Source organism: Ischnura elegans, chromosome 12 (genome assembly GCF_921293095.1).
Source record: "Ischnura elegans chromosome 12, ioIscEleg1.1, whole genome shotgun sequence".
NCBI classification, from domain to species: Eukaryota; Metazoa; Arthropoda; class Insecta; order Odonata; family Coenagrionidae; genus Ischnura; species Ischnura elegans.
In genome coordinates, this window is record NC_060257.1 from 19,430,227 (window position 1) to 19,454,362 (window position 24,136).

The 24,136-nt window shown below is 38.4% G+C and overlaps 2 protein-coding genes across 2 annotated transcripts in view; both read right to left on the reverse strand.

Moving 5' to 3' along the window:
- The window catches only part of LOC124169193, a 69,545-nt gene that overhangs the window by 35,577 nt on the left and 9,832 nt on the right, over positions 1-24,136 (reverse strand). Inside the window, exons 12-14 of the mRNA XM_046547708.1 lie at positions 21,453-21,628; positions 20,384-20,604; positions 14,378-14,591 (exon numbers count right to left, since the gene is read on the reverse strand). Of these exons, the coding sequence (XP_046403664.1) occupies positions 14,378-14,591; positions 20,384-20,604; positions 21,453-21,628 (611 nt within the window). The remainder of the gene's footprint in view (positions 1-14,377; positions 14,592-20,383; positions 20,605-21,452; positions 21,629-24,136) is intronic.
- Positions 121-1,913, reverse strand: LOC124169196 (U3 small nucleolar RNA-interacting protein 2). The gene has a single exon (XM_046547714.1). It carries the CDS (start codon positions 1,742-1,744, stop codon positions 335-337), a length of 1,410 nt encoding a protein of 469 aa, XP_046403670.1. The 5' UTR covers positions 1,745-1,913; the 3' UTR covers positions 121-334.

Genomic DNA, 24,136 nt, shown 5'->3' on the forward strand with positions numbered 1-24,136 from the left:
AACACACTGAAATAATAGCCAATACACAATTGGTAATCACGATCGCAAACCCGGGACCTATGACACACACAAATGCAAATTACATCGCTAGGGGCTAGGGAACAAAATGTAAAAAAAAGCTTCAATTTCCATAACAATTATTATTGACGGCCAGTTCATACATTAATCAGCAATAACTTCAATGAAAACTTAGTATAAAAAATAAGGCAAACAAAGCACTTGAAACTTCATTGTTCACGTGCATTACACCACATTTTGACTTCAGATACCGCATGATTCGGTCGAATTATAATCTGTTTAAGTTAAGTTCACTCACACCATCGCAACCCAAATGTTAAACTGGCTCAGAAGAATTTGGAACAGGAGATTTCCTTTCCAAGGGTATCAAGTAAACTCCATTCTTGGCTTCTTTGATTCTAGTCCACCTTCCTAACCTATGCTCTTGACCGACGCCAACAACTAAGAACTTTCCATCACGAGAGAAGTGCAAAGCATTAACAAACCCAGTGATAGGTACGTCAAAAACCTTTGTTAAAGACTTAAAACCTGCACCACACTTCCATAGCCTCACAAAACCGTCACACGACCCCGACACAAGAAGATCAGTGTTTGTAAACGTCGCTATTGATGAAATCCAATTCGGTTCGCCATTCAGTTCCTGTTTGCCATGGGCTTCGGCTAAACAGCACAAAGGTTTTTTCCTTGCAACACTCCACAAACACAACTGCCCATCATCTCCGCAAGAAAAGAAAGAACTTTCATTAATAAATTTGACACTATCAATTGAACCCAAATGACCTTTGAAAACGAGCTGAGTCTCTTGAGCAACTTGCCAAAGTCTGATAGTACTATCATGACCTCCAGATGTGATAGCACGTTCTTGAGTCATAGCATCCACACAAGTAACTCCATTCATATGTCCGTACATAGTTTCGATGTAGCACATATCATCAACAGACCACAGTTTAACTGTCCTATCATTCGACACGGAAAATAACTGATGCGTGTTTAAACGAAATGCAACACTTGTAACAGCATCCCTGTGAGAAGTGAATGTGTGGAGAATTTCCAACGTGGATGGTTTACGAATCTGAACTCTCTTTTCGTTGTCACCGGAGGCCAAGAATTTATCATCATAAGATAATGCTAAACAATTAACAGTAGCTTCACTTTTTTTGCCTCTTTCACTCCTAGGTGGTGAGCATAATAGTCTCTTCTTTTCTTCAACGGACCACTTGACTATTACACCATCTTTTGAACCAGAAAACACGTATGCGTCGTCATGCGAGCATACAATGCAAGTAATCGATAATTTGTGATCTTTGCAGCGGAATATATGTATATGCTCCGAATCGTACCCAGTGTAATCATCGGCAACACACTTCCTCAATTTCCCAGCAAGCTGCAAATTGTCGTCCTTCAGCCTTTGGGCAATGGCATCCTTGGAAACTTCAGAGGTCTCTGCGCGTAACTGCTCCTCCTTTTCTATTTCCTCCAAGTATTTCTTCGCAAGCTTCAGTCGCTTTTCCTGTGCAGTCTCCTCGAGATCCTCATCCTCAGAGAAACTTTCATCCACTTTCCTGAAAGTTTCCTCTTCCAGATCACTGAGAATTTCTTCATCGTTGTCTCCATTTACAGTAACTGTTTTATTAATCTTTCCAGAATTAACATTTTTTCTCTTCTTCCCTTTGGAAACAGCCTTGCTGACGGTCCTGTTATTCCGGGGATACTTGAAAAACGGCATCTTGTCCACGAAAACGAACTTCAAGGAGTTAGATTTGAAACTTATCTCAATTGGAGTCGATTTCAAAGAAATATTCCATGACTTAAAACCTCGTCAGTCATTCTAAATGTATTCACCACGTGTGATTTGAAACGAATTGGACTGCTTTTGATTCGACGAAAACAATTGAATAACGTAATGCGTTTGATACGTCGCAACGCGACAAGCGAAATATTTGGCGGGCTGTCTGATCGTGGTTCCTCTGGTGAGACTTGTTCCTTGTTCGTCGAGGAATTTCAAATTTGGTTAAAGAAGACTGAAAACGACACCAAGATATGGTATGTGATGTTTTTAGCCTCACTTCAAATTTATGTTGAAAACGCGTTGCTACCAATTCCTACCTTGACGCTATGGGGAGTGCTAGGAAAAATATTGAAAAATGGTTTCCTCAAGAGCCAACCGATTTATCCAAGGTAACACAACTCAACCCTTTAAATTTTGTACAATCATTCATCCATTTCTATTAAGTATTTTAACTGTAATGACATTTATTAATGGCAAATAATTATTGCAGAAAAAGGGATAAATTGGTGGTTGCATTGTAATGCTGCGAACGATTGTGACGTAAGGCTTAGCCCACTTAGGTACATACTCTTCAGTTTTCTTTATCCAATACTATGCCTATAAATTTGTGATGGGATGATTTATCTATAATTCAGATGATCAGAGTAAATAAAACTCGAATTCAGTGTTTTCTCACCCCCTTGCATCCAGAAAATACCTTGGAACATTTACTGGGGTCCTAGAAATAGCTGTTTTAATTTGCGTACTCACTTGGATCATTATCACCAATTACGGCTGAAGCTGTAGCCGTAACCCTGATAAAAATAAACTCCTCCATTAAGGAGAGGTTTACCCTCCATTGAGGGTACAGGAAGGATAGGTGTACCCTTCCTGTACCCTTCAGCAAGGGTACACGAAGGGTATTTTAGAACATTGGTGGGTACGCTCTCTCCTTCCTGGAGGGTACGGGAAGGGTTTGGCCTGCCTCGATGAAGGGTACAGGAAGGATAAGTGTACCCTTCCTGTACCCTTCAGCAAGGGTACAGGAAGGATAGGTGTACCCTTCCTGTACCCTTCAGCAAGGGTACACGAAGGGTATTTTAGAACATTGGTGGGTACGCCCTCTCCTTCCTGGAGGGTACGGGAAGGGTTTGGCCAGCCTCAATGGAGGGTACAGGAAGGGTAGGATTAATATAAAAACTAAAAATCCATAAATTAACATAAAAATTTAAAAAATCGCTAATAAACTAAATTAAACGAATGGGGATGAGTTGCAACAGTGATTTCTAAAGTTATGGGGCATAAAAAAAATCAGCCTTCACGTGGTCTTGAACCCAGGACCTACATATTACAGGATCACTAACTAGAGATTTAACAACCTCGGCTATCGAGGTACTTGACAGGAGTAGTTTCTCAACGGACCTTATACTACAAAATCTTAAGATGAGAATTGCACCCGGGCCTATGTGGAAGAAAGCTGTGACTTTTTTCTACCACACCTATTTCGTTTCAGAAAATAAGATCGGCATTCTAATACTGAACATCACTCTAGCGATGTCTCATTGTCAGCCACACAAATAGGTTACATCCTAAAACGTGAATGGAAGAACTTCTAAATGAGCTTTTTTCACACAATTACAGAAACTATTGTGTACAGTGGCGTAGTCAGGAATTTCGTTTGGGGGGGTCCAAAACCAGGTGGGAAAAGTTTTGAAAAACACGATAGTAAGTATTGGAATTCAACTTATTCAAACACTTTTCATAATCGAAAAAACTTCAATAGTCAAAGGAATATTTTTTAAATTCATTATCTTTTAATATTTTGATTTCTATTATGAAGGAAAATGATTGTGTTTTTATACTTCGGGGGGGCGGAGGGTCCGAACCCTTCGGACCCCACCCCTGGATACGCCACTGAATATGTATATTATTGTTTTCCTTAGGGAAATTTTAAAGATTAGTTGTGTAGCCCGTCTATATTTGCTTTCAAAGACTGCTTACGTTCTTGTACGGAACTCAATACTCTTTAGCAGGTGAAAGTAGCTAAGGAGAGTCTTTCAGGATATGTTTTCTTCAGTTATAAATGCTAAGTCCCAAGGAAGGGTACACGAAGGATTTTTCTCTCCTTCCCTTACCCTTAATGGTGGGTAGAGGAAGGGTACACGAATGGTAAGGGAAGGAGTTCCAAGGAAGGGTACACGAAGGATTTTTCTCTCCTTCCCTTACCCTTAATGGTGGGTAGAGGAAGGGCACACGGATGGTAAGGGAAGGAGTTCCAAGGAAGGGTACACGAAGGATTTTTCTCTCCTTCCCTTACCCTTAATGGTGGGTAGAGGAAGGGTACACGGATGGTAAGGGAAGGAGTTCCAAGGAAGGGTACACGAAGGATTTTTCTCTCCTTCCTCTACCCTTAATGGTGGGTAGAGGAAGGGTACACGGATGGTAAGGGAAGGAGTTCCAAGGAAGGGTACACGAAGGATTTTTCTCTCCTTCCCTTACCCTTAATGGTGGGTAGAGGAAGGGTACACGGATGGTAAGGGAAGGAGTTCCAAGGAAGGGTACACAAAGGATTTTTCTCTCCTTCCTGTACCCTTAATGGTGGGTAGAGGAAGGGTACACGGATGGTAAGGGAAGGAGTTCCAAGGAAGGGTACACGAAGGATTTTTCTCTCCTTCCCTTACCCTTAATGGTGGGTAGAGGAAGGGTACACGGATGGTAAGGGAAGGAGTTCCAAGGAAGGGTACACGAAGGATTTTTCTCTCCTTCCCTTACCCTTAATGGTGGGTAGGGCGTGGGTTCTGCAAGGGTAACTACCCACCATGAAGGATGCCACCCTTCCTGTACCCTTCCTGTACCCACCATGGTGGAGTTTATTTTTGTCAGGGAATTGATGATAATGAATTCCAGTGGAGACCTTGCAGGTGAAATTCAATTTAACTTCCTCACATTCAATTCAATATTTGCTAATTCAATTGCATTGGCAGATTTTTTTCCATTGGGGGGAGAGTGTGAAATTGGTTTCTATTGTGTGATGCTGTTAGTTGTATGATCCTAATGGTCACTATTTTACATACATATTTATCTTTGGAAATCACTTGCGAATTTGCCCCACAGATTTTAGCCTCAACGAAAGAGCATACCATGATTTTCATAAAGTAAGCAGGTGAAAAAGAGATTCATCATAAGTATCCTTTTATCCCATCTCCATTTATCATATTCTTTTATTCTGAGAAACTTGTTTCCTTGCTTGATTTTAGGTCAATTTTAAGAGCTATCTTTTATAATAGGTTAGGTTGATAACGTAATTACTGATTTCTTGCTCTAATATCAAATACAAGACTTTCCCTCCATTAGAGCTTTTCCTGTTGAAACCCACCCTCATATGGGTCCTTCATGATGAATATGCAGAGTCATGACTTGCAGTACAATACGTACATGGCATCGACATGAATGCTCTACACATTGAATGGGGTATAAAATAAAACACTTGGTGCCTTTTGATGGAATTAAGGTTTTAAGTCACCCTTCTCGATTTTATCTAATAATTTTATAATGCAGATAAATACAAATCATTCGATTAGTGAAGGCTGTAATATTTTCAGTTCTTGGTTTCTCTCCAAGTCATGGTTTACCTAATTATAGTCTCTGATGTACATTCTTGCAAGTAACTTAAGAAAACTGAGTAAAGCACCTGTGAAACCTATAAAAATATGCTTAGGGGGAGACATGTGCTCTTAAAAACTCAAATCTCCTCAAGGGATGCTGGAGACCGCCATCGTGTGATCGTGGAAATTGTTTCAGAATCCATCGTAACACCATTCTTGGAGACTATATGACCTAAAAGTTGCACAGATGGTTTCATGATTTGGCACTTCTCAGGCTTAATTTTAAGTCCCGCCTTCCTTAGGCGTACCACCACGTCTGTTAGTCTTTCTACGTGCTCACTAAAATCCCTTCCAAAAATTATAACGTCATCCAAGTACACCAAACAAGACCTCCATTGTGCACCCGTGAACACTCTTTCTTTCTTTCTGAATGCACAATAGGGGTTGTGAATTTGTTGGAAATAATGATGGACAAAGCAGCTGTATGATTTTATGTTGTCACCTGCAAACTGCATGGAAAGTGCAAATATTCCACTAGAAAGTCATTTTCCTTAACTAAGGATCTAACTGGATCTAGTGTCATGTGTTCTAACCAATTAGCTTTGTAAAGCATTGGTAGCTTAATACATTCACTTCATCCTGAACCATCTATTTTTCTTTATTTAGATGTTTTCTCCATTCAATGGAATGAGAAGCCTTTGAGTTCTACAGAATAGGGTTTGGAAAAATTAGTAAGAGTATAAGTCTCACACCCCCTTCTGTTGGATTATTCAGAACACTTCACAGATGGAATAAATACCACCAACCATGGGATACACAAGACAAGACTCCCCAAGCCCAGCATAGCCACATATCATCTTTGTCACCCATCAAAACATGCCTCCATAAAGGGCTTCCTATTCACCATTAGTCTCTGACATTTAGCTTACCACTGTAATTTCACTTTGCATCTGGCGATTAAAATAACGTCTTTATTAGATACTCCAGAGGTAACTCAAGTGCTAGCCGCAATACTAACTTAACACTCTTAAAATAATGCCTCCCTACTGTGTGGTGCAACTGAAATTTAGGTGTTACCCACTGGTGTGTCATGCTGCCCAGTATGAAACTCATTTCACCCTACTGTAGGGTGTGACCCATTGGTGGGTTTCCGTCTTGCCTGACTGGATGGTACAATGCAAAATGTCCTGTGCAACTTAACCCATTGCTTATTTTGGGTGCAATCCAATTGGCATGCTTTGTGTATACAACGCATACATACTTTGTTTTACATGATGCCACGTGTTGAGGTCACTTCAGAATGGAGTTTAGCAAAGGCAGTTAGAACTTAAGTGCCAAGACCCAACGTGATCTATATACTAGAGGCTCTGTATTGAGAGTGCCTATAGGGTACCGTATTTTCCGGCGTATAAGACGACTTTCTAGCACCTAAAATCTTTTTTAAAAAGTCGGGGTCGTCTTATACGCCGGGAATGTGGCAGCAAGGAGGAGGGGTGGCAGCAAGGAGGAGGGGTGGCCGCACTGAACAAACACTTCACACATTTGCAGAACCCTAACCCTAACCCAGTGCTGAGATCTAATATACCAGGCTTTGTGAACTTCCATGTTAAAAGGAGGCCAAGGGAGAACCAAGCAAGACAATTAAACCAACGGTCGGAGGCACTTCAACACAATCAGCAGAGGACAGTTGTGAATGCAATGCATTAACAGGCGCGTGAGCACGGAATATAAATCAGACAACTGGCTTTAACACTGACATACGAAGCAAAAGGCAGTACACTACCTCCCATTCGAAATATGGGCACCACACCCCGAAACACTACGATGGTGCTTCATTTTCACTTTATAAAATTAAAGACATCACACGGATCACGAGAGCTCCTGACTTGCCAAGACAACGAATTCAAAACGTGGTCACGTGGTAATAACGGCCGTGGGGCCACGTGAGCTCTACGGAAACCCTCCCCTACTTCCCCCTTCCACTCTCACCTCCCCTACACCTTTCAATATTTCTCTCAGATGGCGTTGGTGCAAGCTACCCGGAAGCCCCATAAGAGATCGCACTGGTTGTAATATACCGTATAAATGCCAAACAGTCAAGGCCCCAACATGGCTCCACTAACAAGAAGAAAGAAATATGAAGCCAGTTTCAAACTAAAAGTTGTAAACTTTGCCATGGAACATAATAACTGCGCTGCTGCAAGACATTATGGAGTAACAGAAAAGATGGTTCGTGACTGGAAAGCAAACGAAAAAGCACTGAAGAATATGCCAAGGTGTAAGTGTGCATTAAGAAGAGGCACCCCACATTGGCCAGAACTCGAAAAACATGTAGCAGACATGGTGAATGAGCATCGCCAAAATGGTAATGTTGTAACACGCAATAAAATACGCTTGTTTGCACTTCAGTGGGCAAAATCTAATCCAGATCACAGCAACAGATTTAAGGCCACTGTATCCTGGTGTACTAGATTCTTAGAAAGGCACAATTTGGTACTGAGGCAAAAGACAAAAATTGCACAGAAATTACCTGCAGATCTTGATGCCAAATTAAATAACTTCCATCGATACGTAATAAAACAGCGCAATAAACATGGCTATGCGTTAAATAGTATCGGAAATATGGATGAAACCTCAATGAATTTTGATATGGTTGGAAATAAGACTGTCCATCTAAAAGGTGAAAAAACTATTTTAATTAAAACAACGGGACATGAGAAGTCCAGTTTTACAGTGGTACTAGCTTGCACAGCTGATGGCGCCAAACTGAGACCAATGGTTATTTTTAAAAGAAAAACAATGCCGAAACTCAAGTTCCCTGTTGGTTGTTTTGTACATGTGAATGAAAAAGGCTGGATGGATGAAGAAGGGGTAAAGCTATGGCTTGATAACGTATGGAGCAGGCGACCAGGTGGACTTATTAAAAAACGTAGCCTACTGGTGTGGGATATGTTCAGGGCTCATTTAACTCCCAGCACCAAGGAAAGGCTTGCGAGACTAAATACAGATTCAGCAGTTATTCCTGCAGGATTGACATCATTGGTACAGCCACTGGATGTGTGCCTAAACAAGCCGTTTAAAGATCGCATTCGAGAACAGTGGAATGAGTGGATGGTTAGCGGTGAGAAGTCATTCACAAAAGGAGGAAACATGCGTGCTCCACAGTTGGATGTTTTGTGCAAATTTGTTATAAAAGCCTGGAATGACATTGATGCAAAAACAGTAATCAAGTCTTTCAAAAAGTGTGGCATATCAAATTCGTTAGATGGTATGGAGGACGACTACTTGTGGCAAAATGAAGAGGAAGTCGAAGCTGAGACCACACCATCTGATACGGAATTTGATCCATATGATGATTGCCTTACAAATGTAGAACAAGACGTTATTGATGTACTGATGATATCAAATGACGAACAGGAGGATTTTAAAGGTTTTTAAATGGAAACTGCGTTGCTGACTCGCAGTGACTTGCGAGCTCTCTCTATCGTTTGTTAACTTCCTTGTATCAGACTGCTTTAGGAGACGTTTAATCCACTTGCACTGTTTTAGTTTTATATGTTTTATGAGGAACTGACTTATGTTTATTAGTGACCGTTTTCATGCTATCATGTCATGCCATGATGTCATAAGCATATTAATTAAAAATTTCTATATTGAAATCAAATCTGATGTTTTTTATTTACCGGTAGTGTGCGTTGGAAAAGGGGTAGTCTTATACGGAGAGTATAGCACGAATTATATATTTTAACAAAAAAGTTGGGGGTCGTCTAATACGCCCAGTCGTCTTATACGCCGGAAAATACGGTATTTCCCTGCTGCAGTAGGCCCAAGTAATTGCTGCTCCACATTCTAGTAGCTAGGAAATGAACCTAAGCAAGTGGATCACCTTGAGCAGCTTGAAGATCACCAGTGATTACACATGTATTAGACTGTCGCATTCTACGGTGGCAGTGTTTGAAGGTAATTTTTTCTGCATGCTTAGTCCATGCCAATCGTGTCTATTGCACAGAATGATCTCAAGCCACTGAAAATTTACTTATAAAACCTATAAATTGCTGTAAAATAATTTGATATTAACTATACATCCTAATGTAGATTAATATTAATTGGGAGCTCACAGTTTTATTTGACAAAAATTCATTGTTGCAACATGGATTTGTTGTCTGTCGACAGCGTATGGGTCTACCTGTGACCCACTAGGCAATCCTGTCACAGTCTGAACTAGACAAGGTATTTCCACTCAGCCTCCAATAAGTTGAGTGGTTGAAACAGTAAGCATAATTTCAGGGATCCAGGTTTGAATCCCAGCAAACAAAAATGATGTTTCACTGTGGAATTTTCGTGTAGTCTAGGTACACTATGGGCTATGACTTATGGCATCAGATCTATGGGGGCCAAAATTTTAGAGCTGAGAGGGAAGAGAAGAGCAGAATGTACTTAGGGGTGAGAGCATGCATGATATTTGAATTGATTTTTCTATGTCTGCACTTTTACTCATAAACATATCATATATTAATCTTCGCCCTTTAAAGACATTTTATAAGCAGCTGGTGGAAACTGATTTTTGCCACTGTCTTATAATTTCTAAATGTTGAAATAAAGATGATCCTTGTTAATGGTTTGGAAACAAGGTTCATTTCCTACTTGAGATAAGCCTGTCAATATTTTTCTTGCTTTCACTGTGGTAGTAGGGTGGTTTCCTATAATTTTTTTATTGCCTAAATCGAAAGATTATTACTCCTGGAGTACGTATTTCATGCTTTTAGATTTTTAAATGATGACATCTATTTTTCGCGATTAAATGAAAAGTGAAAATTTTCAAGCGCGCGAAAACGCGACGGCCAAGTATGATTGCCGGGAAAACTCCGTGTGATGTCGTTCTGGTTCCTGCTGCCACAAGTGAGGTGACCTTGGGGCGAGGCTCTGAGCGCTGATACGACGCAGGATGCTAGCAGGTAGCAGAGTACCCTGCTAGCTGTTAGCGCTTGGCTTAAATAAGGATTATTAATTACACTGTACTGCAAAAAAATAGTTCAAAAAATGCCTGGCTACAATTTAGGGTGTTTCTGGCTAATTTTGGGTCGCTGAATCCAAAAATGACCTCCGTTTTTTTCTATTACCCTCCATTTTTACACAACCCCTAAATTGGGGAAAACAACCCCTTATCTAAACTTATCGCTTTTCAAGGGACTTTTACTAATGTTATCTGCTTCTGATTGAAAAAACACTGATGTTTTAAGGCTATCAAGGTCAAGAGAGAGACAAAATTCACTGAGGTTGAAAAAAATTAGGGGGTGAAAATTGAAAAAAAAACTTTAAAAAACATTAAAATAACCATTTTTCTTTGTTTTTTATGACACATGACATATGACTCTCATATGGTAGCTAATGGAAAAGTTTTTAAGGGATGAATACACTGTTCACACCCCCTATGTTGTAAAGTATTAATATAACATAAAATGATAGAGGAGAAGGGGGCATACGAGTGACACCACTCGTATACCCCCTATCAACCCCTTCCTTTTTTCAACCCCTCCCCCTTTAGGAAGTGGTATGAAGATCTCCCAAAAAAATCTGACCACAAATCAGATTTGTCAAAATATTATTGTAACAGCGTTTGGGGGCTCATGATCTGACTTCGTTGTCCTCCTTACTTTTAAAGTAAGAGCTGAGACCTTTCCATTAATTACATTGGAAGACGTTGGGAAATACACTGTAAAAGTTATTCACCACATGTTTTGACACGCTTGGACACGTTTTAACATGTCTTCATGTGTCTTGGCAGTCGCACTTGCTGATGTTCATCTATGAAATAAACCAGTGGTCTATTCAGTTTGTCACACTTTCCAATTATAATCCAGGGTTATAATCTTCCAAGTTCATTCTTTATTTTTCTAGCGTGTTATTTTGCGAGCGATAAAGTGTTTTCTCGCGATCATTCAGCAATCCTGCAAAAATCATCCCAATTCATTTTGTAACACCTGTGGAGATTTAGTGTTTAAAGACCTAAGGAAAGCGATGACTGCAATTGTGCACAAATCTTATGAACTTTATTTCGGGTGTAAAATTGGTGACCAAGACAAATCTTGGGCCCCTGAATTCTGTTGCAGTGGTTGTCATAGAAGTCTTTGTGACTGGCTAAACTGGGGAAATCGTTCCCTAAATTTCGGAGTGCGAATGGTTTGAGTTGAACCCACTTGCCATTTAACGAATTGCTATTTTTGTGAAACCGACACTATGGATTTAAAAAAAAACAATCCTGAAATGATTTATCTGAATTTACCGTCAGCAATTCGCCCGGTGAAGCTATTCCTACCCCTAAAGCTCAAGCTATTAGCACCCTCGATGATTCTGATATCTTAGTGAACGAAGCTATACCGGATGTGGAAGCTGGTCCTAGCCATTGAGATGAATATTACAGCCCTGATGTAGAAGAACCTCAGACTAGTCAAAAAGGGTACCTCATCCCATAACACGAGGACCTAAGTGATCCAATACAAGATTTAGACTTACCAAAGGGTTAAGCACAACTTCTTGGCTCACATTTGCAGCAGTGGAATCTTTTGGCCGATAGTGTGAATGTTTCTTACTACAGTGGCAGATAGTCAACCCTCACTCAATTTTTTTCAACGGATGATGAAAATGATGATCTGATTTTCTGCACTGATATTGAAGGACTGATGAGAGAATTAGTGATTAAGAATGATCCAGACCAATGGAGGCTGTTCATCTACTCGTCGAAGACAAGTTTAATGGTTGTTTTACTGAACAACGGCCACGATTAACCTTCAGATCCTGTTGGATATGCCACTGTTTTAAAGGGAACCCATATTCCAGATTTTTGTGGCAGCTCTTTATACCACCTCCTAAACACCCTCCTATACCACTCATATACCCCCCTTCCCCTCCTATATTTTATGTTATATTAATCCTTTACAAAATACATAACAGTGTATTCATCCCTTAAAAACTTTTCCATTAGCTACCATATCATATGTCATAAAAAACGGAGAAAAATGGTTATTTTAAAGTTTTTTTTTCAATTTTCACCCCCTAAGTCTTTTCAACCTCAGTGAAGTTTGTTTCTCTCTTGACCCTGATAGCCTTAAAACATCAGTTTTTTTCAATCAGGAGAACATTAGTAAAACTCCCTTGAAAAGCGATAAGTTTAGATAAGGGGTTGTTTTCCCCAATTTAGGGGTTGCGTAAAAATGGAGGGTAATAGAAAAAAACGGAGGTCATTTTCGGATGCAGCGACCCAAAATTAGCCAGAAACACCCTAAATTGTAGCCGGGCATTTTTTGAACTATTTTTTTGCAGAACAGTTTAACTTATCAAACAAAGAAAACTTTCCGACCTTAGCCAGCTTTAATAGGTATAATTAAGTTTCCATGAGCTGTGTGCCTCGTGCATGCATTGGTAATCTCAGACGATGTAGAACTCCTATCTACTCGTATAGAAACTAGGTCCCTGTGACGTTACGTGGAGTGGCATCGCATGGGCGCCAATCTGGCCTTTTTCAAATGAGGATAAAATTGACCATTGCCATTCGTCTAAACCGGTATTCTAAAACCAAATAATTTGTATGTTATGAATACACTGATGATGGGTAACGAATCGCAATCAATGCCTTTCGTTTTCTTTGATGAAGGAAACTCCCCTGTTGCCCCAACACCACTTCTAGCCCCATGAACCTCAGTAAAAATTGCCTTGGGAAAATCAAGGTCTGCACAGTGGCCTGGAAAGCGATAGGTCAATGGTTCGATTCCCTGTCAAAAGAAATATTTTCACATGGCAATTCATGTGCAGTTGCGCCAATCTTATCAGAAAGACTGTAAGTTTCCCTTAGTTCCTTTGAGTAAATGATTGATTCAAGTTCTAACTTCATTTTCTTTGGTCTTCGCGAATATGGTAAAATGTGATGAACATACAGTTATAGAGGGAAAGATAGTAATGGAAAACTATATTTACACTCACCTCTATTTCTCTGGAACCTACTTGCTTCTTCTTTACGGTGGCATTTCTAAATGTTGTTTCTTAGATAGTGAAACTCTTCATGATTCACCATCTCCGTCTTGTGCAAATCTCTAGATTGTACTAATAATTTCTAATGGGAATTCGTTTACCTAGTGTGATCCAGAGTATTTCTATATTTTTCTGCATTTTAATCAAATGCTGTTAAAAATTACCTCAGTCCTAATCATGCAGTGATATGTATATGAGTGAGAAAAAACATAACTAAATGTCTGTTCATCATGGAAGCATTCCATAGCTTTTTGTAATTTGTTAGCTCATCTGGTTTTGCACCTGGTCTGAGAAACTATTGGGGAGGCAGTAAGCAGGTAGAGAGAAACCTAGGCTTTGGGGCTGGATATAATTATGAACAAAATCTTTGATTGTATGGGAAACAACTTATTTGATTGTGGTCTTGCAGGCAAAATGAGATTTGATGCTTTCCCGGCAGTATTATGGGTAAACTTTTCTCAGAATTTCTACAGAATTAAAAACTTCTCTCAGGATTTCTACCGAATTAAAAGCTCAGTGGGAATCCTGAGAGAAGTATACCCAAAAGTCTTGCAAGCCATTGAGATTTGCTTCAAAATCATTAGTTCAATAATTTTTCACAAATTTATAATACACATTTAAGGTTTCAAAATCCCATCATTTTAAGTCACACTGTGAGCAATTGAAAAGGTTCCCTGCATCATTTTTTGTCTATTAGAGTTTGGAATGATTTTGTTCTTGTTCATGATACTACTTGACTGGCAAGGTGGCTAACCAAGTGGTGTGGGAGGGGGGAAGAATCGCGGCAAAGTTAGTGCTGCCACTATCATTCTTCAAGTACATTAATCAGTTTCCTTTCTGATAGCTCATTAACCTTAGGCCAAATTCTGATGGTGAAAATTCAAACACCGAGTACAATTGAAAGGAAAAATGGTTTTGCTCAGTCAAATAAATGAGAAGCAAAGGGCTGTAGAATACTCACTGAGAACATGTCGTGTGCTTTTCCAAGGAAGTGATCGTTGTGCACAAAGTATAAAACGTTTGGTCCTCCAGTGTTTGGATGAGCCACCATGAACAGTTGCAGTAATCCTCCATAGTGATTGTCTGGGTCCACATAGTCTGAGATGTGGTTCCCTGTCCACAATTGAGGTTTTGGTGCTCTAGCGTACTGAAGTACATTGAGTGCAGGCTTTTTCCTAATTAGTGATGTAGAAGATAAAGAATTATCATCTTTTATCTTTTCATATGTCTTACAAGCAAAAAATGAATCTATGTGGCCTATATGCTACACATCTCACAGTATCCTGTGTTGCTGGACCAATAAGATGTCAATTTTAAGAAAAATATAAGGTCTGGGTGAAGAGTGGCTATAGTGAAGGGATAAATGTAATAATTATCTTTTAACAACTGTTCGTATGGTTAATTATTTTTGTAAAGTTAACATTTAAAACTTGCGTTTACTTCTTCGCAATCATCTGCAATGTTATAAGGATTTCGCTTGATGCTTCCCATCCAATTTGAGTTGCCTCAGGTTACATGACTATGTATTCCTACTGCCAATTTCTGCAGTGCAGTATACATTTATGGTGTTTTATTCAAGAGTTCTTAGCTAGAGCAATTCTTATTGTTTCTTCTCCTTTTTATCTCTTATCCACAGATCCATTTACTACAGAGATATGTAGGTTAGAGTTTGGCTTACAGCATTTTCCTCTGATACAAAAATTAGAAGCTGCTGAGTTATTGCTTTTTTAAGTAGTGTCATTCCTGTCATGCTACATAGCCTGTTCTTATTTTTTTTTATTTTGCACACCGTTTGGCAGTCATAATCTCTGGATAGCTTTATCGTTGATTCTAGTGTATTAATCAATTCAAGTTTCTTTTTACTGTCAGCACAATTTTCTTTTGTTTATCAGCAATGCTGCCTTCCCACTGGTGGAATACTTATTGATAGGTCCAACCAATTAACGAAGCACATGGGTTATGGCACCACAAAGCATATGCCGTGACTGCAGGAGACCCACTACTCCATAGCCACTATCGATATATTGTTGCTGGCATCTATTCACGTGTTTCAGGAGAAAGTAATCACAGGTTTAAGAAGATTAGGAAGTGAGCAAGATCTCGGGATCTTCCATGCCTGAATGTGGTCGACGAAAATCTCCTGTTACCCAGGGCCCAGAATACAACCGCAAGTTAGGTTGTGGAAATTATGGCACTGATACGATATGAAAGAGTATATTTAAAATCATTAGCCACATTATATTTAATATAAATGGTTATCCTTTGAGAAAAACTAAAAGTTAATAAAGAAGTTTTTTTTTCCGTCGATCATCTTCTTCCGCAATGTTGGATTAGATAGCCATGTAAACGTCACATTCTTGTGTGCAAACAAGGAAAGTGATCACACTTTATGGGGTGAATGTGAATGCCAAACAGCAGTTTTTCACAGGTCACTTTAACATGGTGTCCAGTGACTGGGAGGAACAGTAATTATGCATGAATTTTTATTTCAAGCAAAATTTTGCCAGTTCAACACCCATTTTCTTGCCTAAAATGTGTTTGTTGCGATATTCAGTGCTATAGGTGGGTAGAATTTTTACAACTGCATCGAAGCGTGGAATGTTAAACAAGACAACAGAATCGAAATGTCTTGCACTCTTGACTCAAGTAAGATTCAAAAACACGAAGAATATAGTGCCAGATGAGGTTAACACAAGTCTACTTATGAGATGAAGCAGCTTCTTGGCTCACATTGAATAAATGTGAATAATGTCTATACAATGGGAACGTAAAGTAATACATTCATAAATATAATATTATTTAAAAGTATGGAAGTAATCTTGGGTGTTTTAAAAGTGTTATCTATCTCACAAGGAAACATCGCAAGAGTGATTTTCAGGATCTGGATGCTGATATTATTTTCTGAAACTATATAGGTAAGGTAGAATAAGTGTCATCGCTTTCTTCCACATAGGCCCAAGTTCGAGAGATATTTGCATATAATGATTTCGCTCACCATGACTTCGCTTGAGTAAATATTTTTCTCAACTACCTCGATGCTGTAGCGGTTTAGGGGGCTTGTTTGGAGACTCTTGACGTATGCATCCCAGGTTTGAGTCCCGGTGCACAGTGGGCTGAAATCGAAAAAAGCTGGCCAAAAATCAAAATATCGACTTTTTCATTTATGACCAGGAATGCTATATTATCATTTTAAAAGGTCCAGGCCCATGTGAAACTGATTTTAATTTTCTGTCAAAATTTTTTGTTTAATTTTTATAGCATGCCAAAAATCTATGTAATCATGAGTGTGTGATTTATATATGTACGTAAAAGTTCAACGTTTGTTCCCCATACAATGGATACAGTTAATAATTCGGAATTTTCGAGGATATTTATTGATAGTAGCACTCTTTTAGTTAATTAAGAGCAAAATTTTGTTTTAGTCAATTGTTAAGTATTAACTTTATGAATTGTTAAAAATATCACTGTTTTTCGTTAATTTTTTACCTAATTCTTGGATAAAAGTAGTTACTGCTGCTTGCTGCTCCTAACGTATTTACACCAAGAGTTAGACTGAAGTCTATATTATTAGATGGAAAAGAAAAATCTTGCTCCAACTTGCTCCCCTCCGATTTTTTCGTCATAAGGCAAAATGATATCGGGCGGTTGTCGCATGACCTGGAATACAGTACATATGTTCACCATTCTACAAATTGGGTTTTCCCAAAATATGCCGTCTATGCGATTGGCACGCTCATTTCTAGCTGAGTGCTCAGTATCAGTCTCCCTTCAGTATGCACTCGGGAGCTTAGGATGACTTGCGTTGTAGTCCATTTGAGAGGCCGGATATTCCCTTAATTGTGAGTGCATTGTACTCAACTACTTGTTATTTGCTGTTGTTTATGGTTTGTACCCTCATCTGATGATTATACCCCTGGGTCTTGCCGCGGGGGCCGCATGTGGATGGTTAAAAACCTAACGGTTCCCACATTCTCCAAACCCTTTGTCCTTGGCGGCTACCCCTATGCACCCAGATTTGTTTTTTCACTATGAACACGAGCAAGTGTTTCCATTCTTAGGGTTCCCACTCAACCGTGAATAAGCCGTGAATTTCGTCTACCGCGAAAAAACCTGGAAAAAGCCGTGAATTTCATCATAAAACCTTAGAAATCTCTCAAACTTGATTGTAGAACTACAATAGACAGATTAAACGAAAAATCGATATTTCGATCATGTTTCAAGGCCGAGTCACGTGCAGATACAGTCCACGCATTTTTCTGCACACGTTTATTCGAAGCGCAATTAATTGGCCCGTGTGCTATGACAGCACATTGACCTTAAGCCTGCGATTGGAAGACATTAACCCTGGCAAAAAATCAGGCACTTCTTCATTTCCCTGCCACCCTGCTCTCTCCATTTTCCCACTCACACCCTTTAGCCGGACCTGAATTTTGCTAACTACAGGTGACGTCATAAGAGATAGCACTTTCATCGCTGCGTTTGCATTCAAGGCATAGCGAGTCCACTAGTTGATATTATTAACACCTCTTTCCTCAGTGGTGAATTTGCCTCTCGCATGAAACTAGCCATCGTATCTCCTATCCCAAAAAAAGGCTCATCTTCAGACCCCAACAATTATAGGCCAATTGCATTGCAACAGGTCATTCAGGATCTCTGTCCTTACCGCTTTTTCCAAAATTTTTGAAAAGGTGTTCTATTCCCGTATCATTTCTTATCTTGAATCAAAAGATATCTTACTTGATTCACAGCATGGCTTCAGAAAAGCAAGATCGACAATTACTGCCGCATATCAATTGTTAAATTCCATTTATAATGCCCGAGACAAAAATTTACACTCACTTGGAGTGTTTTATGACTTGTGAAAAGCTTTTGATAGAGTCAATCATGATATTCTCTTACTTAAGCTGGCCAACATTGGAATGAGAGGAAAAACCTTGGACTGGATAAGATCATATTTAACTGGTAGAAAACAAATTCTGAAATATACGTGCCGGTCACAGTATAGTAATGATATCTCATTCTCTTCTCCTCTAGATATTAATACTGGGGTCCCCCAAGGTTCCATTCTTGGCCCCCTCCTGTTTATTATGTTTGTTAATGACCTACCAAACCTGTTTCCTCAATATGATGTTGTGTTATATGCTGATGATACTTCATGTCTGTCACATTCTAGAAATATTTCTGATCAGAAATTGATCATTGGTTTAGGCTTAACTGAAAGCACTCCTCATGGAAGACTGTCACTACATTTCGACAGCAAGAGAAGTTTTCCGCAGAATATTTCAGCAAGTGAGAGGTCTAAACAGAAAAAAATAAAAGTGAGAAGTTCTACTTCACTGGAGGAATCAAGTGTAGCATTTTCCATGTAATTCGTGTAAAACACACATCAGGAAAATTTCTAGAATTACCACAAACTATGACCTTTTGAATAGGCTTCTGATTACGTCAGATCCTTCCATTTCTTGTTTTGCGGGGCTTCCGCGTAAAGTAAAAAAAATTACCAGAGGAGGTGAAAAATCTTCCGGTGAATAGCGAAAATATTTTAGAGTATGAGGAGACTTTATCCTTTGACTCAGAATAGAATTTAATGTGGCACACCTTTGTTTTGAGAAATTTGCTATAAAAATATTTGTCAATGGTATTCATTTTTAATATTACTCTTCAATGACCAAAATTTCAGATTTAAAAGACTCAATAGCAATTTTCAATCATCACATATCATATGAGAAGCTACTAGATAGCTTAAACATAGTTGAAAATGGAAGAAATTCTGAATTTCCCTTGATATTCTCATATCAAAATTTCGACTTGTCCCTGGCAACTATGGTGCCCGCATAACTTTTCCCTATTTATAAATTTTATTGCCCTCTTAAACAACGTTCTGGACTAAATCATCCTAAATAAGTTTCATTGTGTCCATACAATACCCAATTCACAAAAAGTTTCATTCATTTAGCAATACTTAGATTACAGCGATTTTTGGCCAGCTTTTTTTGATTTCAGCCCACTGTGCGGTGTAGGCTATTTTTTTTCTCCTATTTTTTTAAATCACTGTTGCAAATCATCCCCATTCATTTCATTTAGTTACTTCATGATTTTTTATTTTTAAATTAATTTATGGATTTTAAATGGAACTCCGAAATGTTCCTTATTACGCAAATTTGAGGACGCACACAATTACTTACACGTGAATTTCCGGGTTATGTGCTCATCTTCGATGGGGTGGTATAATTTTTATTTTGCAATTTGTATCACCTTCATCATTTGTGAACAATTCATCAAACATTGCACCACTTGTCTACCCTCCCCAGGTATCTACTGGTAGTAAAAAAATTGTGGACGAGAAAATTTTTTTACTTCCAGTAGATAGTAGATTAGCCCCCTAGGCCGCTACACCACCGAGGGTAGTTGAAAGGGGGCCATTACCCAAGCGAAGTCATGCTATGCAAAATCTTTACATGCGAATATCTCTCGAAACCAGGCTTATGTGGAAGAAAGCCGTGACACTTTATCTACCTAATCTATATAGTTTCAGAAAATAACATCAGCATCCAGTTCCCGAACATCAATCTTGCAATGTCTCCTAGTCAGTAATCATTGAAGTTTAAACTGGAATTTTGTCAAATTTCCCAGGAAAACCAGGAATTATGCCTGAATTTTCCTAGCTGGACACCTTATTTAAGAGACATGAGGAAAAATTAGAGCTGGGGCAATATAATCATGCATGTTTTTATCACTAAGTACCTCTAGCTACACACAACACAGTGTACATACATTTACATGCCTCATGTAAAACAGCCTTTACGAATATCCTGCTAAACAGGAAATTCTTGGATTTTTTGTATCTGATTTTTTTTTGAAGCGAGAAAAATATTGATGAAAATCGAAAAATCATGCACAGTTAATCTGCAACCATTGGGAGTCTGCTGTATTTTGAGTCAGTGGTTTGGTAAATTGTTTGACTTACATGATTTGGTAGCATGGGTGTTTAGTTCCAGCCAGAGATTGCATGGTGGTGTAAAAGAAGTAATAAAGATGGGATCCTTCAGGTTCCTCTGCCATTATACTTGCAAGGCTGTTGAATCTATCCTGTAGTGGTTTGGACAGGAGTAAAATTACAAACGCTCCAACCCTGAGTTCCAAGTGTTGGGTTTTGTCCTCCAATATTGGCCAATACACTTCTAAGACCTAATGGAAAAAAGAAGGAAAGAAAACAACTATATTCTATGGGAAACAATCCAATGCATGCAATCTTAAACTTTCTCAGATATGGCTTGTATTTTTTCAGTTTTGTATGAAAAGTAGATATAAATATCAGGAAAGAAGTTTGAATTTTTTTTCATTATTATCCAAAGCCTATTTTACCTGTATGTATTAGGATTGCTGTTGTACAAATGTGTAGTTAAAATGCATCGTTTGAAGCTGCGAATGAATGCTTCATGAAATGCATGAAAGCACTGTGGCGGAATAGCACTTGCTCGAATTCTAAAATGATTGGATGACTGATTGAGGAATAGATGTGGTTTGAAGAAGTGACATTTCATGCTCCATGGCTCTATGGTTGTGTTTATATCTATCATTGGCTAGAGATTTCCTCATGAAGCAGTTATGTTGAGTATCTCTTTTCGAAATTAATATTGCCTGCCTATTAAAAGTCAAAGTACATATTATGTACCAAGTACATATTTGGAGTATTTATGAAAATTTGGCACACATTATTTCAATATTTCTGGGAGATTTCCTGGTCACTAGGATCTGGTGTTCCTACTGAAAGATGCACAATTTGTCAGGAACGGATTTGTGTTATCAGTGTGTAATACAAAGAATCGAACTGGCAATACTAATGCAAGTTACATGTGCAATTCTGAAGGTTTTGTGAAAGAAAACAGTCAAAATTGGGGATGGATTGATTTGGGTCTTGGTTCTATTGTTTATTGAGCTCAGAGCTGGAATCAGAATGGAAGTCAAAATGGGAACAGGATCGAAACAGTCAAAAAAATGAAAACAACCCATCCTTTGTCAAAATATTTACTCACCCGTTTTGGATCCTGAATTGCATGAAGACGAGTTGCCCACATGGCGAGAAAACGAATGTGGTGGGAATGAGGCTGGTCTCCTTTAATGATAGGCTCAAGGTATTCAACAACTTTTCCCACCTCTATGTTACTCAGCCCCTCCAAGTAATTCATTTGCCACTGATACTCCGTTGCACCTGAGGGAAAAAAAATCACAGGAGCACTGAATAAAGGATTGCATGTCAAATGAAATCCCTCAGTCCCAAAATTGGTCTTCATCAAATGAGTTCTGTAAATCGAAGATAAAGGTATTGGATGATGCCAGTGGTGCAGGGAGGGGGGGTTTTGAGGGTTAAACCCCCCCAGAGCTCAGAGAAATTTTTAAATTTAATCCATTTTACGTAATGGATTAGTATTACTTGTATAAAAGTCTTAGGATTAATCAAATATCCCTCAGAAAGCGGTAAAACTTGCCATTTTGAACCATTAATCTTAAAAATTTTCTGGAAAAGGGAAAAAAATATTTTCACTTACCCTGGTGGGTATGCAATACCCCAACACCCCAAAGTATTAGTTGTGCCTAAAACCCCCCCTAGCCTTAATTTTTGGCTCCGCCCATGGATGATGCTATGTGCAAAGGAATGTGTAAGCTACAGCAAAAGAATGTGTAAGTTACAGCAAAAGAAATTTCCTCCTTATTTAGCCATTGTACCCTTCCCTCAACAGGTAACGAGACAGAACCCAAAATAATAATAATAATAATAATAATATTTTATTGGTCACAGAAAAGATATGAATATACATATATAGGACCCGTCAGGAAAACATAAAAATCAAATCAAAAATACAAAGTAACTCACAATATATATATATATACATATGTTACATTAGTTGCGAGGCATCCTCAAAGAATTCATCAATTGAATAGTAGCAATGATCTAAAAGATATTTTTTTAATTTTGCTTTGAAAAGGCCAGGTCTGATTTCGTCTTTGATTGATTTAGGTAATTTATTGTAAATTTTAATACTCATATTGATAGGCCCTCTACTGAAGAGAGAAAGATTTTGTTGCCTCACTGCGAGCTCATTTCTACTTCTTGTATGATAATCATGAATATCGTTATTCAAGGTAAGGCACAACTTTTGTTTAAATTCTCTAATTAACATCACAGCATAATAAATATATATACAAGGAAGGGGAAGGATCTGTAACCTTTTGAAAAGATTACGGCAGCTAACTTGTTTTTTAGCTTTGCATAATATTCTTACCGACCATTTTTGTAGTTTAAAAAGACGGACTGACTTAGGGGAGTGACCCCAGGCTAAAATACCATATTTTAATCTACTATAAATATGTGCATAGTAAATTGATTTAGCTGTTTCTGTATTTGTGAGCTGAATCACCCGTCTAATTAAGTAGCAGCCTGAAGCCACCGAGGATGAAATGCAATTTATATGGGTATCCCAGTTTAGATTTTCATTGATGGAGATGCCTAGAAATTTGGTATCAGTAACCCGCTTAACAGTACAATCCGAAAATTTAATATAAGGGCTGTAATCAATTTTTTTTTTAGTAGGATGGAAAAATATAAAGGAAGACTTGGATTTATTTATAGCCACTTTGTTAGATGAACACCATGTTTCCATTTTGATGACAGCATTTTGAGTGGGAGCAACAATATTGCCATCATGTTTCAGTAGATGATTTGTATCATCAGCATACATAAAAATATTTCCTTTTAATTGTGAGGGTAGATCATTGATATATAACAAAAAAAGCAGGGGCCCAAGAATGGAGCCTTGAGGAACACCCCTCAATATCTCCTGGTGAGGTGAGGTATGTTTAACCATGTTATCGGTTATAATGGTTACTGCCTGGGTTCTTTTTTCAAGAAATGACCTGATTAGATTGTTTGCAATTCCTCTCATACCATATATATGGATTTTCCTCAAGAGAGTCTCATGGTCAACAGAATCAAAAGCCTTAGACAAATCATAAAAAATACCAACGGTATTGAGGTGATGATCAAGACCTTCAAGAACAGAGTCAATAAATTTATAAATGGCAAATTCTGCCGAAAGACCACCTATGAAACCAAACTGAGATTTGGATAAGATGTTGTTTTTTATCAGGAATGACATTATTCTTTTTGAAATGACACTTTCTAATATTTTAGAGAAAACTGAAAGTTTTGATATGGGTCGATAGTTTTCAATTGATTGAATATCACCCTTTTTGTGTAGAGGAGTTACAACTGCCATTTTTAGTTTGTCAGGGAAAATACCCGAGGAGAGAGAGGCATTGACCAAATGAGTGATAGGAGTAAGAAGATATCTTATGCAATTACCCTTTAGGAGGGAGCAGGGAACCCCATCCCACCCTGCTGAGTGTTTTGTATTAATTTTATTAATGATTGATTCTATTTCTTTCTCATTAGTAGGGTAAAGGTACATGTTATTTAGAACAGAGTTATTTTGAGGACAATTATCTGTATTGACTTGTAACATAGATGATGTTTTCAAGGGATTGAGAAAATGCGTATTGAAATTAACTGCAATCATGTCTGGGTCTGAAACAAGAATATCATTGTGTAAGATTTCTTTGGGTGATTTATTCTTTCTCAATTTTCCAGAGGTGTTATTTATTATATTCCAAGCTGTTTTTGATTTATTATCAGAAGAATAGATGGAATTGATATTACAAG